This window comes from Schistocerca gregaria, chromosome 6, assembly GCF_023897955.1.
Source record: "Schistocerca gregaria isolate iqSchGreg1 chromosome 6, iqSchGreg1.2, whole genome shotgun sequence".
In the NCBI taxonomy this organism is placed as follows: domain Eukaryota; kingdom Metazoa; phylum Arthropoda; class Insecta; order Orthoptera; family Acrididae; genus Schistocerca; species Schistocerca gregaria.
Window position 1 is genome coordinate 131,934,532 of NC_064925.1, and position 15,367 is coordinate 131,949,898.

Consider the following 15,367-nt stretch of genomic DNA (forward strand, 5'->3'; position numbering starts at 1 on the left):
AGTTACACGATAAATCAATCAAATCGAAAGGCCAAAAATTCAACTAAATATCTAGGAATTACAATTATGAACAACTTAAATTGGAAGGAACACATAGAAAATGTTATGGGGAAGGCTAACCAAACACTGCGTTTGCCGGCCGGAGTCGCCGAACGGTTGTAGGCGCTACAGTCTGGAACCGCGCGACCGCTACGGTCGCAGGTTCGAATCCTGCCACGGGCGTGGATGTGTGTGATGTCTTTAGGTTAGTTAGGTTTAAGTAGTTCTAAGTTATAGGGGACTGATGACCATTCAGTTAAGTCCCATAGTGCTCAGAGCCATTTGAACCATTTTTGAAAGACTGTGTTTTATTGGGAGGACACTCAGAAAATGTAACAGATCTGCTAAATAAACTACCTACACTACGCATGTCCGTCCTCTTTTAGAATACTGCTGCGCGGTGTAGGATCCTTACCAGACGGGATGACGGAGTATATAGAAAAAGTTCAAAGAAGGGCAGCACGTTTTGTATTATCGCGAAATGGGGAGAAAGTGTCAGTGAAACGATACAGGATTTGGGCTGGACTTCGTTGAAATAAAGGCGTTTTTGGATGTGGAGGAATCTTCTCACAAAAGTCCAATCACCAAATTTCTACTCCGACTGCGAAAATATTTTGTTAACGCCGATATACATAGGAAGAAACGATCACCATGATAAACCAAAGGAAATTAGAACTATTCGTTCTTTCCGCGCACTTACGAGATTAGAATAACAGAAAATGATTGTGAAGGTGGTTCGTTGAACCCTCTACCAGGCACTTAAATGTTATTTACAGGGTCCATGTATATGTAGATGTAGACAGAGATAAAAGGGTGCTATATTTTCTTCATGGTGATTATATTCTACATCTTCATGGCGAGTATTCTGCATACAATCCCGTCTTCCAATACGACAACGCATCACAATAGTTCTCACGAAATACTTAACAGAAGCAAAACGATGAACAAGTGATCGGCGACGATAATGTAACACCTCTGATTGAGTTTGGAGTCGTAAGTGCTGAAGTCTCGTTTTGTGTAAAATACGAGTACGTATGAAGAGAAAGTACATGACCGTGAAGTATAAAAAGGTGAAAATAAAGTATAAAAAAAGGCGTGGAAAGTGTACACAATAACAGTAGAAAGAGATATCCACTAGAGATGCACAACAGGACTGGAAAGATAAGTACATGATATACACAACTCCTACCCACGAAATTGTATTTGAAAACAAGCAAAGTGCTTCATAGCTATTTTGCAGATGACATGCTGCCATAAAGACAAAAAAATCACAAAGGAGCTGACCTGTGTAAATCCATTTTCACTAGCAATGTAATTTTCAGGTGAGCAATCGAATTAAACTAAACACGATGCACGTGTTATAGTTTTAGGCCTAAAATAGATAAAGGACCATGAAATTTATGTGATGTTTAATAGAAATAAATTTGAAGCACAGAATATGTCACATAGTGGATAAGTAAAAAAGAAATACATTCTGCTTTGCATAAGGGGCAGTTTAAAAGACCCAAATTAATTCGCAAATACAGAGACAATGCCGAGAGCTCCAACCCGAGCAAGATGACAACAGTCATGTTCGCATGGCTACCTGGTTTGACGTACACTCAAGCACTGAATCGCTTCTCGACTGGCTCGCTAAATTAAGCGACCTTAACATACGGGAAGTGTCGATTTGAAGCAGTGACTATACTGTAGCAATCAAGTAATTATCTATCAAGGCTAGAGACCGTGTTATACACTGTTGCCGCGACAACTCCAGTGGGTTACTAATTTTTTGTCCAGTATCGTTATCTCACAAGACAAAAATTATCCGGTGAGTAAGACACTCGGCTTCTTTTATTCTGAATTAGTGTGTGTGTGTGTGTGTGTGGGGGGGGGGGGGGGGGGACGAGTTCAGTACTCAACACTGGCAAGATGATCAAGACTTTTCTGTGGTGTCCCTAAATCGCTGTAAATGAAACCTGAGGTTGTTCCATGCAGATTTCCTTTTCTCACCCTTATCCATATGATGTAGTTCTGGACCTCCATGGCTTTTGAGTTCGCCAGGATGATGAACTCCAACTGTCGTCTCTCTTCGATTGTAAACGACATTTTCATTGTTCTTTCTTTTCGACGGAGTAAGACACAATTCGATTAAAAAGTTTCTTGCCTGTCATGCTACTCGTTTTGGAAGCAATAGGTTTAGCCGCGCGCCGCGCGGTTTGAGGCCTGATGTCACTGACTGCGTGGCCCCTCCCGCCGGAGGTTCAAATCCTCTCTCGGTCATGGGTGTGTGTGTGTGTGTGTGTGTGTGTTTTGTTCTTCGTATACGTTAGATTAAGTAGCGTGCAAGTCTATGGACCGATGACCTTAGCAGTTTGGTCCCTCAGGAATTCACACACATTTGAACAATTTTGAACAAAAAATTTACAACACAAACTTTCAGTGACTTCCAATGGCCGTTTCTGTGTCAGAGAATCTACCAATGGAAGAGCATTCTGCTTTCAGTAATAAACAAAAGCTATTTAGGCAGACGTTGCTGGAGGTGAACAGATACTGATAGTCTATTCTCAGGAAGTCTGAAAGAGAAGATACTTCGTTGTTTTAAATGAATCTGATGTTTCGTAGTGTAGTCTAATAGTATCTCACTTGTAGCGTGCGGTAACGTTCTGTAATATGCTCCCACGCCTTGACAAGGTACAATTTCTGGAACATTTACTGTGGAAGCACGTGGCAACAGCAAGACATCAGATTTTACTAATATAATACAGCATAACAGGAGTTTCCGTAGGTGCTTGACAGAACACGATAACATTAATAACAAGTAGGGAAGCATTTCCTAATTTACTGCAAAATTATATTTATTTGGCCATAAATGGGCTTTCGGCGTCTTAGACCACCTTCACGTGACAACTGGAGGTCAAAAACTCTGATAAAAATGACGTACGATTTACACAGCTGTTGTTAGTGCAAAAGGTAGAGAAACTGTGTATAGTGTTTATAAAGGACAAACATTACATTTTTGTTGTCACATGAAATGATTACATTAACTGAAGAAGGAGGATACATTTAACTGGTGATAAATAATCAACAGTGGTTACAAAACCTGGTGCAAAATCCTGTATATTGCTAACAATTCAGATAAATTTGCAAAAAAGTTGACATTTCAGATAACCTTGCAAAAAAGTTAAAAATCAGAACTACACACGTGCATTTTATAATACCAGCATCATTTCTTTTTTTTCAATAGTAAAGACAAACTGCAGCCATTAGCACAGAGTGGTGTGTATAAAATTATGTGCAAGCAGTGTGAAAGAGTATTTAGTGGCCAGTCAGACAGAGCTGTGACAATTACATTATTTGAACGTGAGAGAAGATGGAGATTAAGGAAGAAAGGTTTTCCTTTGCTGATAATCTTTTAACAGAAACCATTCATATAATTTCGACTGTAAAGTTTTATATTTTGTTAACAAAAAAAAAGATACCCATGAAAATACCGGGAATCAGCAAGCACATAATACAGAATACCAGCTTGCTATTAAATGGTCACACTCAGTTTCCTTTTTCCAATTCGTTAAATTAATTTCTCGTTACAAATAGTAGATATGATTATAAGTTCATTTATTTCTCTTCTGTTGTTAAATGTATCTCCACTTTTTTAAGTAATTTACTTGTAGGCGACAAAAAATGTAATGTTTTTCCTATACGGACACTCTATGTCAGCTCACTTTTGTCTCTGTTGGTGACAATCAGTTGTCACCTGATGATGGTCTACGAAGTCCAAAGCGGTCCGTGAGGAAGTAAATATAATTTTGCAGAACATTACGAAGCGTTTTCCTGTGCAATATTAATATAACATAACTTTCGACATATAAACAATGTATAATGAAAATTCTTATTATCGCTTTAAAAAAATCTTAAAATCTATAAAGAATCTTAAAAAACATTTTCAGTTCACCAACGAAGGAGTAATTTAGCTGTACACTTCCCATTGTTAAGTTTAGAATACTTCAGAACTTATGTGGGTGAACTTCATGATCACAGACACACAAGACAATGAATTACGCGTCTCCTGCCAGAGATAAACGCCGTCCATTACTTTTCCGACTCGACGGCGAGCTTTCTGACTCACGTCTAATGTAAAGATTTAACTATTCTTTTATGTGAACATATACCAAAGATTATGGAACAGCTCACTGTGGTAGCTGAGCAAGGCTGTTTACAGGAAAATAAATTTTGGTTTTCCAGTGTAGCAAAAAAAAAAAAAAAAATGGTTCAAATGGCTCTGAGCACTATGGGACTCAACTGCTATCGTCATCAGTCCCCTAGAACTTAGAACTACTTAAACCTAACTAACCTAAGGACATCACACACATCCATGCCCGAGGCAGGATTCGAACCTGCGACCGTAGCAGTCGCACGGTTCCGGACTCCGCGCCTAGAACCGCGAGACCACCGCACGTCCATCATTTAATAGCAGAGCGTGGTTGCATGAACTGAAGAAGGCATAAAAAGTAATGCCGAAATATCAATGACAGAGAAGCTCGGCCGATCAGGGCAAACCAGACGATAGGAAGGGAAGGATTGCTCTAAGATAAAACAAAAAGGGTGGCTTAAGTAATTGCATACTACTCACGAAACGCAGGTATCCGTATTCGAGTTATGTCTTTTATATTATGCTTGTGAGTAGAGAAATTTCGTCGTGGTGCATTTTGCCTAGTTTTTTTCCATATATTTGTTTCCTCATTGATTCTCAGGATAATGTCCTTGCTTCACGTCTAATCAGATCATACAATTTTCAGCATCCTTCTACAGCTCATCATTCTGTTGTTTTCTAGATTCTGAATAAAACATGAATGTAAGTTGGCTCATCACGAATTAGTTCGTATTCAACTGCTAATAATGGATTACACATGAAGTGAATTAAAGGTAATTTAAGACTGGTTGCTGCTTTACATTGTAAATATTGTGTTTTAGTTGCGTCTTTTAAGGTTTTTACTATCGTCAACTTCGTAACCAGTTGCACAGATATTATAACGGCGGCTTCATTGTAGCCACACACCACGATGGCAGCTGGGTGGGGCCGTGCGTTATCATACATCAGGAGGAAAGTGAGACCCACTGCACCCTTGAAAAGGCGGACATACTGGTGCAAAATGACGTACCGATACAGCTGACCTGTTACAGTTCCTCTGTCAAAGACATGCAAGGGTGTACGTGCACCAGTCATAATCCCACCCCACACCATAAAACCATGACCTCCATACAGGTCCCTTTCAAGGACATTAAGGGATTGGTATCTGGTTCCTGGTTCAGGGGAGGTGAAAACCCAGCGACAATCACTGTTCAGACTATACCTGGATTCGTCCGTGAACATAATCTGGGATCACTGTTCCAATGACCATGTAGTGTGTTCTTGAAACCAGACTTTACGGGCTCTCCTGTGACCAGGGGTCAATGGAGTGCCCGTGCTACGACCTGCTGTGTTTGACCAGCCTCCAGTCACCCTACTATTATACTCCTCATAACGTCTTCAATGTGTGTTCTCTGAGCCAGTTTCAACACATAGTCACCATTAGTACGTCAGAAAACGTCTGCACACTTACTCGCTCCAGTGTACTCTGACATGCACCAACACACCTCTGCCTATGTGGACTGCTGCCAGCGCCACCGTGCGACGACTGCAGTTCAGATGCACCGCGTGGTCATACCCCGATGTGATTTAAACCCGCAAACCGCCCACCAGAGCGTTTTTTCACCATGTATGAGCATTATCCTTAATATGTACGCATGAGTGTAGTTTTACGTAAGAGACAGATGAAAATGAGAGGACAGATGGGCCAATATCTGAACAGAAACTTCATGGCAGATTAAAACTGTGTGCCGGACCGAGACTCGAACTCGGGACCTTTGCCTTTCGCGGGCAAAGACAACGGTCGCGAGTTCGAGTCTCGGTCCGGCACACAGTTTTAATGTGCCAGGAAGTTTCATATCAGCGCACACTCCGCTGTACAGTGAAAATTTCATTCTAGAAATATCTGAACAGGTACTGGTTTTTCGGACACGTTATACGAACTTTTCTTGTACTTTTGCGCAATACTACCTCCTGTAGTCTCCTGTAGGAACACGTGTCACATTTTTTTAAACCCCTGTATGTGTTGGTTGGGAGCAACATTATGAGTAGAAGAGTAAAGAACGAAACCTCCAGGCGTCGCCGTGTACGAGGGGTGGAGTGGTTTCCTCCTAAGTCGAGTGACGCAGACAGCGGCTGGAGGGATTACGTACCTTCTTGTTGACGGAGCGGATGAGATCTGCGGCAGTGAAGGCGGGGACTGGAGGCGGCGGGGGCGGCGGCGCCGGCTGCTGCGGGGCGGCAGCGGCGGTGGACGCAGAGGCGGAGGCGGGGCCGGCGGCGGCGGCGGCGCCGGGTGCGGGGGCGGCGGCGTGTCCGCCGTGCGGCGAGGGCAGCTGCGAGGTGGAGGCGACGTCGCCGACGGCCACCCACGTGGAGCAGGAGCGCGACGCCGGCTCGAGGCGCGCGTGCGTCGCGTCGCCCCACAGCGCCAGCTCGGACACGGCGCAGCGCGCGGCCGCCGTGCCCTGCGGCGACGGCAGCTGGCTGATGTCGCTCGTACTGAAGCTGCCGGCAGAGCGCACCGGGGGAACGGCGTCAACAAAGCTTCCCCATCCAGAAACAGACAGCCTGCAATGCGATACTTGTTTTCTATATTAATATTCGTGTTTACTGTAATGGATAAAGGTGCCTTCTACACTCCTGGAAATGGAAAAAAAGAACACATTGACACCGGTGTGTCAGACCTACGATACTTGCTCCGGACACTGCGAGAGGGCTGTACAAGCAATGATCACACGCACGGCACAGCGGACACACCAGGAACCGCGGTGTTGGCCGTCGAATGGCGCTAGCTGAGCAGCATTTGTGCATCGCCGCCGTCAGTGTCAGCCAGTTTGCCGTGGCATACGGAGCTCCATCGCAGTCTTTAACACTGGTAGCATGCCGCGACAGCGTGGACGTGAACCGTATGTGCAGTTGACGGACTTTGAGCGAGGGCGTATAGTGGGCATGCGGGAGGCCGGGTGGACGTACCGCCGAATTGCTCAACACGTGGGGCGTGAGGTCTCCATAGTACATCGATGTTGTCGCCAGTGGTCGGCGGAAGGTGCACGTGCCCGTCGACCTGGGACCGGACCGCAAAGACGCACGGATGCACGCCAAGACCGTAGGATCCTACGCAGTGCCGTAGGGGACCGCACCGCCACTTCCCAGCAAATTAGGGACACTGTTGCTCCTGGGGTATCGGCGAGGACCATTCGCGACCGTCTCCATGAAGCTGGGCTACGGTCCCGCACACCGTTAGGCCGTCTTCCGCTCACGCCCCAACATCGTGCAGCCCGCCTCCAGTGGTGTCGCGACAGGCGTGAATGGAGGGACGAATGGAGACGTGTCGTCTTCAGCGATGAGAGTCGCTTCTGCCTTGGTGCCAATGATGGTCTTATGCGTGTTTGGCGCCGTACAGGTGAGCGCCACAATCAGGACTGCAAACGACCAAGGCACACAGGGCAACACCCGGCATCATGGTGTGGGGAGCGATCTCCTACACTGGCCGTACACCTCTGGTGATCGTTGAGGGGACACTGAATAGTGCACGGTACATCCAAACCGTCATCGAACCCATCGTTCTACCATTCCTAGACCGGCAAGGGAACTTGCTGTTCCAACAGGACAATGCACGTCCGCATGTATCCCGTGCCACCCAACGTGCTCTAGAAGGTGTAAGTCAACTACCCTGGCCAGCAAGATCTCCGGATCCGTCCCCCATTGAGCATGTTTGGGACTGGATGAAGCGTCGTCTCACGCGGTCTGCACGTCCAGCACGAACGCTGGTCCAACTGAGGCGCCAGGTGGAAATGGCATGGCAAGCCGTTCCACAGGACTACATCCAGCATCTCTACGGTCGTCTCCATGGGAGAATAGCAGCCTGCATTGCTGCGAAAGGTGGATATACACTGTACTAGTGGCGACATTGTGCATGCTCTGTTGCCTGTGCCTATGTGCCTGTGGTTCTGTCAGTGTGATCATGTGATGTATCTGACCCCAGGAATGTGTCAATAAAGTTTCCCCTTCGTGGGACAATGAATTCACGGTGCTCTTATTTCAATTTCCAGGAGTGTATCTTCGTCATGTTAAACTGCCGTTGACACTCAAAATTTTTTATTATTATCAAGGGGACCACACGCTGCCTATCTAACCCATGTTAATTTAGGCAAGTTGTAACCTCCCATCAGTAAAGTTCCGAAACATCCCAACAGTAAAAAATTTAATTAGAATGTTCACATTCAGCGTAACTTACCAACAGATAAATTGTGTAATCTATCAATAATAAAATGTGACTAATCTCTCAATAAAAAAATTGTGGATCACTTATAACCTTTCAACAATTGACTGTGAATTTAAACTGGTAATTTTTTGACGACAGCAGTGCTCCGTCATGGTCCTGAAAGTTATACTGGATAAATTGAAAATTCTTACCTCAATGAAGTCGCCGGATAACGCGTATATATCTGCTCCTATATGAAACTAAACTTTTCTGGGACACCCCTGTGCAATGCTGGCCGATAGATTTGTCATGTATATAAAGAAACAACTGATTTTTCTTTTCAATAATCGTGATGACCAAGGATTGGAGAAATTAGTAAATTCTTTAAATTGAAATGAATGATTGTCAAAAGTTACTTTTTATGAGAAAGATTATTATTAAGACATTTTTTTAAAAACATTTACACGGGACTTGATATATCAATGCTACATATGCGCGAGGCTGCTTTTACCTTATACTACAACGCTCAGGTCCCGCCATCGCTTCACACGATCGGCCCAGCCAACTTGGTACACCAGACTCCTAGCTACTACTACTACAACTGCTACAGTTCCTACTGTTGACAACACTGCTCTCTGGTCTGAGATTCTCTTGTTCCTTACATATCGCAGGCAGTGCATGAGCAATCCATCGAAATTACATCTGCTCGAGTGCGCTATCAACAAATTCGTTAATCATGAAACTCTTACAAAGTATTTGACCCATTTCTGAAAAAAACTATTTGATGAGGGCCCTTAATATTTTTACTGTATGTTACATGATGCTAATAAAGTCAACTGTACTAAAATCTACTTTATTCATTTTATAGTTTTTAAGGAATAATCATCTTGTGGTGCAGTTCTTCTTGTTGTCTCCGTGCTTGCTAACGAAATGGGATGAGAAGTTCCGCCTTATGCAAGACACCTTTTTTCTTTTGTTTCACCCATACATGTTTCAGCACTTTTGTGCTGTCATCAGTCGATTTTTTTTAAATTTTTAATTTACGTTATGTTATTGTTGTTACAACAACACGTAATGGCAACGAAAACTCCGCCTACGTTTTCAGTAATCGGAAAAAGTGCATTGCCACGCGAACACAGGCAAATAAGTAAGTCTATTTACTTCGACAACAAGACAGGAGAACGCACGACAACTTCAAAACTATGACAAGTTGTATATTGTGTAGCAGAACAGCTACGAAAATAAACGCACAATAACATCATGTAAGTTAAAAATTTAAAAAAAAAGTAGAACCCACTGACGATAGCACAAAAGTGCTGAAACATGTATGGGTGAAACAAAAGAAAAAAGGTCACTTGCATAAGGCGGAACTTCTGATCCCATTTTTAAGGAATACTTTTTTAATTTTATTAATAAGAAATATTAAGTTTTTTCTGCAGAAAATATTTTTTTTGTGAGCTTCCTAATGGGGTAATATTAATGAATGTAGTACCAGAGGTGGCTGTTTATGTTATGCAGAGTCTCTGAAAATTTCATTGATTCATCAGTGATAGTTTCTGATATAATGGGGCATACGTACTGAAAATTTTAGTTTGCGGGAAATTGACTGCAAAGAAAAACTTTTGTAATTTGTTACTTATAGTTAATTAAAACTGTCCTGCTGCCTATGATGGCCCTTCTTTAGCCTCTAGCAAGTCTTCCAGCTTCTTTTTCACCTTCCTGGATGTTTGCCTTGCTTTCTTGGCCATATTAGACGGAGACCTGTCTACGTCAGCTATCATCATTTTATCGTATTGTTGCAGCCCAGTGATCATACTTTCAAGAGAGTTAATTCCCAGCTTTTTCATTACCCAGCACTTTCCAATATTACCACAATCGAATGTAATAACAGCATCATGAACTGCTACTTTCATTGTATGCATGCCTACAAATACAGTTTTAGGAAAGCGGTTCCAAATTATGCTGTTGAAACATTCATTTGGGCTCTGTGCCTGCCCATGCAGACACTTCCTTAGAAGGTCAGGATGCGCCAAGTCTCTGAAAATAGGTTTAATTGCTGTAAAGCCGGCCGGGGTGGCCGAGCGGTTCTAGGCGCTACAGTCTGGAACCGCGCGACCGCTACGGTCGGAGGTTCGAATCCTGCCTCGGGCATGGATGTGTGTGATGTCCTTAGGTTAGTTGGGTTTAAGTAGTTCTAAGTTCTAGGGGACTAATGACCTCAGATGTTAAGTCCCACAGTGCTCAGAGCCATTTGAACGATTTGAATTGCTGTAATAACAGCAGCAGGAAGACAATGCTGGTGAGAATAAGATACTTCAGTTGCCTGAGCCCAATTGTATTTGCACGACGAATTTTCTCCTGATGGACACAATCCACGACATGACTTATCATCAGTAGAGGACTTTTAGAAGAATAAGGGCCAAATATTTCTCTTCATTGTGTCCAGATTTTCTATATTTCTCCTAATTGCCTGCCCATAGTATACCTGCAAGTTGTCTATAACAACTACTCGCAATCACACTTGAACAAAACTAACTGCGTGTTTGAAAGCGTGTTGTTTACAAACAGCAGAAACAAAAGAATACCGACCGTTGTATTCCAAGGATAGCCAACACACACGGGAGTAAAAAAAAAAAAAATCCCTAACGTGCAATTTAGGGAATATAAATATATTTAATATGTGCTGAAAAGTGTGTGACAGGGAAGTGGGCGTGGCACATAAACACATGTGGTAGCAAAATGCTCTTTAAATGCTCGAAAAAATTTTTTTTCAATGAAATCCTTTTCAGGGTACTTAAATAAAACCTTAATCTATCGAAATATGATGAAAACAGAAAATCGATTTTTATCGACCTGAACCACGGTATGGTCCCCTTAAGTACAGAATACAGAAACTTTTTACGCTTTTACATTATTTGCTAACATGCTGTCATTTCTTAAGAATAATACACACATCAAAAAAAGTTTTGCGTCACCTCCGTTCCGAGAGTTCCGGAACCAGTACAGAAAATTGGAATAGACATCAACATTAACATCATTTCCGGCGATTTAACTGCTAATGAAACCACACATTTCATGTTGTACCACCGTACAGAGAGACCTTCAGAGGTGGTGGTCCAGATTAATGTACACACCAGTACCTCTAATACCCAATAGCACGTCCTTTTGCATTTATTCATGCCTATGTTCGTCGTGGCATATTATCAACAAGTTCATCAAGACACTGTTGGTCCAGATTGTCCCACTCCTCAACGGCGATTCGGTTGGGGACTCAGGAGGAGCCAGGTCGCCACAGTGTGGGAACATGCTAGGACTGTTGACGGCGCGAATGGACTGCCGCATCGAAGGCCTGTGATCACGAGGGTGCACGACCTCGTCGTAAACCGGATCCTGCAAGTTTAAGTTGAGTGGATTTGGATTCAAGCAGAGAAACCTCCACCATTGTGAGATCTTGCGATTCTTCAGTGACCTGCGTTCGTGTTGCTGTTCGTAGTGTTGCCGAGGCGAAGAGCAGCGAGTGAAGTGCCTGGGGAAGGCGGATCTGGTTAGCTTTCCTCGACTTCTAATTACTGTTTATTGCGTTCAGTTTGTTACTGTTTGTTAAGTTCAACCAGCGGTGTTTTTCGTGCCTTGTGGCCGCTAGCGCCCCTTGTAAGTAGGCTGTTTAGGTTTTTTTATTGGTAACGCCACGTAGGGCTCTGTATGAAGATCACTGGCTGTGCTGTGTGCAGTCTGTGGCTGGTTGGCATTGTTGTAATGCTCGCCATTGTAGCGTTGGGCAGCTGGATGTTAACAGCGCGTAACTTTGCGCAGTTGGAGATTAGCCGCCAGCAGTGGTGGATGTGGGGAGAGAGATGGCGGAGTTTTGAAATTTGTAAGAATGGATGTCATGAACTGCTATATATATTATGACTATTAAGGTAAATACATTGTTTGTTGTCTATTAAAACCTTTCATTCGCTAACTATGCTTATCTGTAGTTAGTGCCTTCCGTAGTTTGAATCTTTTATTTAGCTGGCAGTAGTGGCGCTCGCTGTATTGCAGTAGTTCGAGTAACGAAGATTTTTGGTGAGGTAAGTGATTTGTGAAAGATATAGGTTAATATTAGTCAGGGCCATTCGTCGTAGGGATTTTTGAAAGTCAGATTGCGTTGTGCTAAAAATAATATGTGTCAGTTTAAGCACAATCTTGTACAATTTTTCTAAGGGGACGTTTCACCCTGTCACCTGCCCTTGGGGTTAGTGTATGTAACGGCAGTGTAACGTTTCCTCGCCTTGCCGCTGCTGTTCGGTGAGGCGTGTAGTTTTGACAGCTTTCTTGATTGTAGGTTGGTTGGCGCTTCTTCTACTCTGATTGTAGTGATTCCTTTCTCGTTCCGAGCACTCTAAGCACAGTGTTCTGCGGGCGGAGTCCAGACCGCCGGTTGCGGCTTTGGCATATTTTTACATCTTTCCATTTGGTTTATTGGACGTCAGGTAGCCTCAGCAAGATTATCATAAGTATTCGTTAGACTGCCACTAGTCTGAGTTACCATCTTGTGAAGTGAATGCAACTCTTGGCTGCCTATCTCATCGCTCACGAAAGTGTTTTTTTGCCAGACCTACTCAGAGGTCGATTCCTTGTGCATCGTCTGTGACTGGCCCTTGTGTTTTATTATTGTATTTGTTGTTTTGTTGTATGTTTCTAAATTTTTTATATAATTATCATTCTTGACGTTACAGCTGGTTTAAATGATTGTGCACTAAGTTTACCATCATTTTGTCTCACCTGTTTGGTGGTCAGTTGCTTGTCTTTTTAAATTAACTTTTGCTGTTGTATTTGCTGTTTTCCTGTATGGTTTTTTTAAATTTTTTACATAATTGCTATTCGTGGCGTTACAGCAGGTTTAAATGGTTGTGCTACCAAGTTTACCATCATTTTATCTCACTTGTTTGGTGATTAGTTGCCTGACTGTTTAAATTAACCTTGCTATTGCACTGCTGCTTTACAGTATGTTTGTCAATTTTTTTTTTTAATTTCCGTTCTTGGCGTTAAAGGCCTTCAGCTGTGACTGTGGTTACGTGCCTTAAAAATTCTAATTGGGATCACATTGGCTTGTTTTTTGTATTTTATGTTCATTTGGTAAATTGTAAAGTACTGAAAATACTATTAATTACACAGGTGTTTATTCCTTCATTAATATATCTTTATTTATTGCTGAGTCTGGAATTACCATTTTAAAATAAATGTGTCTAATTGCAAAAGGGAAACAACAGTACCTGGTTACGGCCCCGTCCACAATCGTAACGGAATCCTGCCTTCCTTGACTACTAGGTTCCAAGTACTATGATTTCCCGATAGATAGCAGCAGTGTCTTTAGTGCAGGTAAATTCGTTGGTTCATATGCTGGTCACAGGAGGCTCTGTTATGGCTCGTTTGTTAAAATGAAAAATTGTTTCGTTTACCCCTAACTTTTCGTCTACACACACAGCATTAAAGGACAGTGATTTTTTTTTCAAATGTCACCCGTTTTTCAATTTTATCCATGGTCAGTTTAATGTTTCTACAAAGTATGCCATATAAATACATCGATTTCACAACTTGTCAACACAACATGAAAAAACACACTACAACTTTTTTGAGTAACCCTGAACCGGCAACTAACATGGAAACCTCACCAATTAACCATCCAACAGAAAGCCCAGAATATACTAAAACTACCAGCGGGCCGAACTTGGGGATTATACCCATCCACTATTCTTCACACCTACAAGATCGTGATCCGACCCATCCTGTTACTCTAATACTGTGTGGATATCCGCTCTACCAAAGTTTATCAGTCCCTCCAGATCCTTAAATGCCACACACTCCGTCTCGCCTTCCGTATCCGTTTACCTTTCCCCCACATAGATCCTCTACAGTCTACCATCTTACCAAAGTCCCACCCCTCCTCACCCACATCAAACACCTCCTTCATCTCCTGTACTGTACGCAAACTAGATTTCGACAACCCTGTTGTCTTGCCTTTGATCGTCAACCTTCGTATGCTGCTGTGCCTTCACAAACACATCCTTCCATCCCTCCCTACACACACTCCATACCCTTTCTCAAAGCAACTTCAACCAACTCCTTCTCCCAGACAATGAGATCCGCCCAATATATATCTCTCCTAAAAACTTTAACCCTTTCCCACCTATCCCACTCCACATCGGGGCTCCTCTTTCCTTTTCCCTCTACATCCACACCTATCCGTTTCTTCTTGTACCGCTACCCTTCCCACACACCATTACTCCTCCTCACCCTCTGTCCTTCCCACCGTCTGTATTCTCACTATCTACTTCACATCTAAGTATCATCTCTATAATTTCCCCACCAACACAACCCTCTCTCTTTACCCCTTCCCCAACTTCTATGGAAACTACTCACTTCCTAGAATACTTTATCACATAGTGCAGGTCCTTCAGATGTTAATCGAAAGTGCAGTGCTCCAGAATATCACTTTATCGTAATTGTGTTTTAAATTGTACATATTTTTCGTTCTGTTAACTGTCCGTCATTAATCTTTTTAACTTAAAACATAAACAGTCCTCATATTTTTATTTTTATATCATCTTTGTTGTATCTTTATAAACACTGCTGGCTGAAGAGCGGAATATTGTACCGCTGACAGCCCACCCTCGCCCATGTGGGACGCTGAGGACGAAACACCAATAAAGAAAAAAAAAAACATGATCTCATTATTTCAACTGACCTTGAATCACATTCCCAACATCGAAATGTGGTATTACTGTGGGCTCAAGTTGTCCTTGAAATACATTCATTTGCAAACTTAGATAGCTGTTTGTAAAGTTTTGAGCCCCAAAGTCGCCAACCATCAGTAAAGTGCCACGCACAACCAAAATTATTGCAAATGGAAGGAGTTGGGAGCAAGTCTTCAAAAAGAAAAGACTATTGATAAAAAAGAGCAAGTAGTAGTCGCAAAAGAAATTTAAAAAATGGCATGGAATTCTAACAATAATGTTTGATATAATAAG

The 15,367-nt window shown here is 42.8% G+C and overlaps 1 protein-coding gene across 1 annotated transcript in view; it reads right to left on the reverse strand.

Annotated features, from left to right (window-relative positions):
* Positions 1–15,367, reverse strand: part of LOC126278770 (uncharacterized) — a 306,735-nt gene that overhangs the window by 31,751 nt on the left and 259,617 nt on the right. Inside the window, exons 3-4 of the mRNA XM_049979046.1 lie at positions 6,465–6,655; positions 6,301–6,362 (exon numbers count right to left, since the gene is read on the reverse strand). Of these exons, the coding sequence (XP_049835003.1) occupies positions 6,301–6,362; positions 6,465–6,655 (253 nt within the window). The remainder of the gene's footprint in view (positions 1–6,300; positions 6,363–6,464; positions 6,656–15,367) is intronic.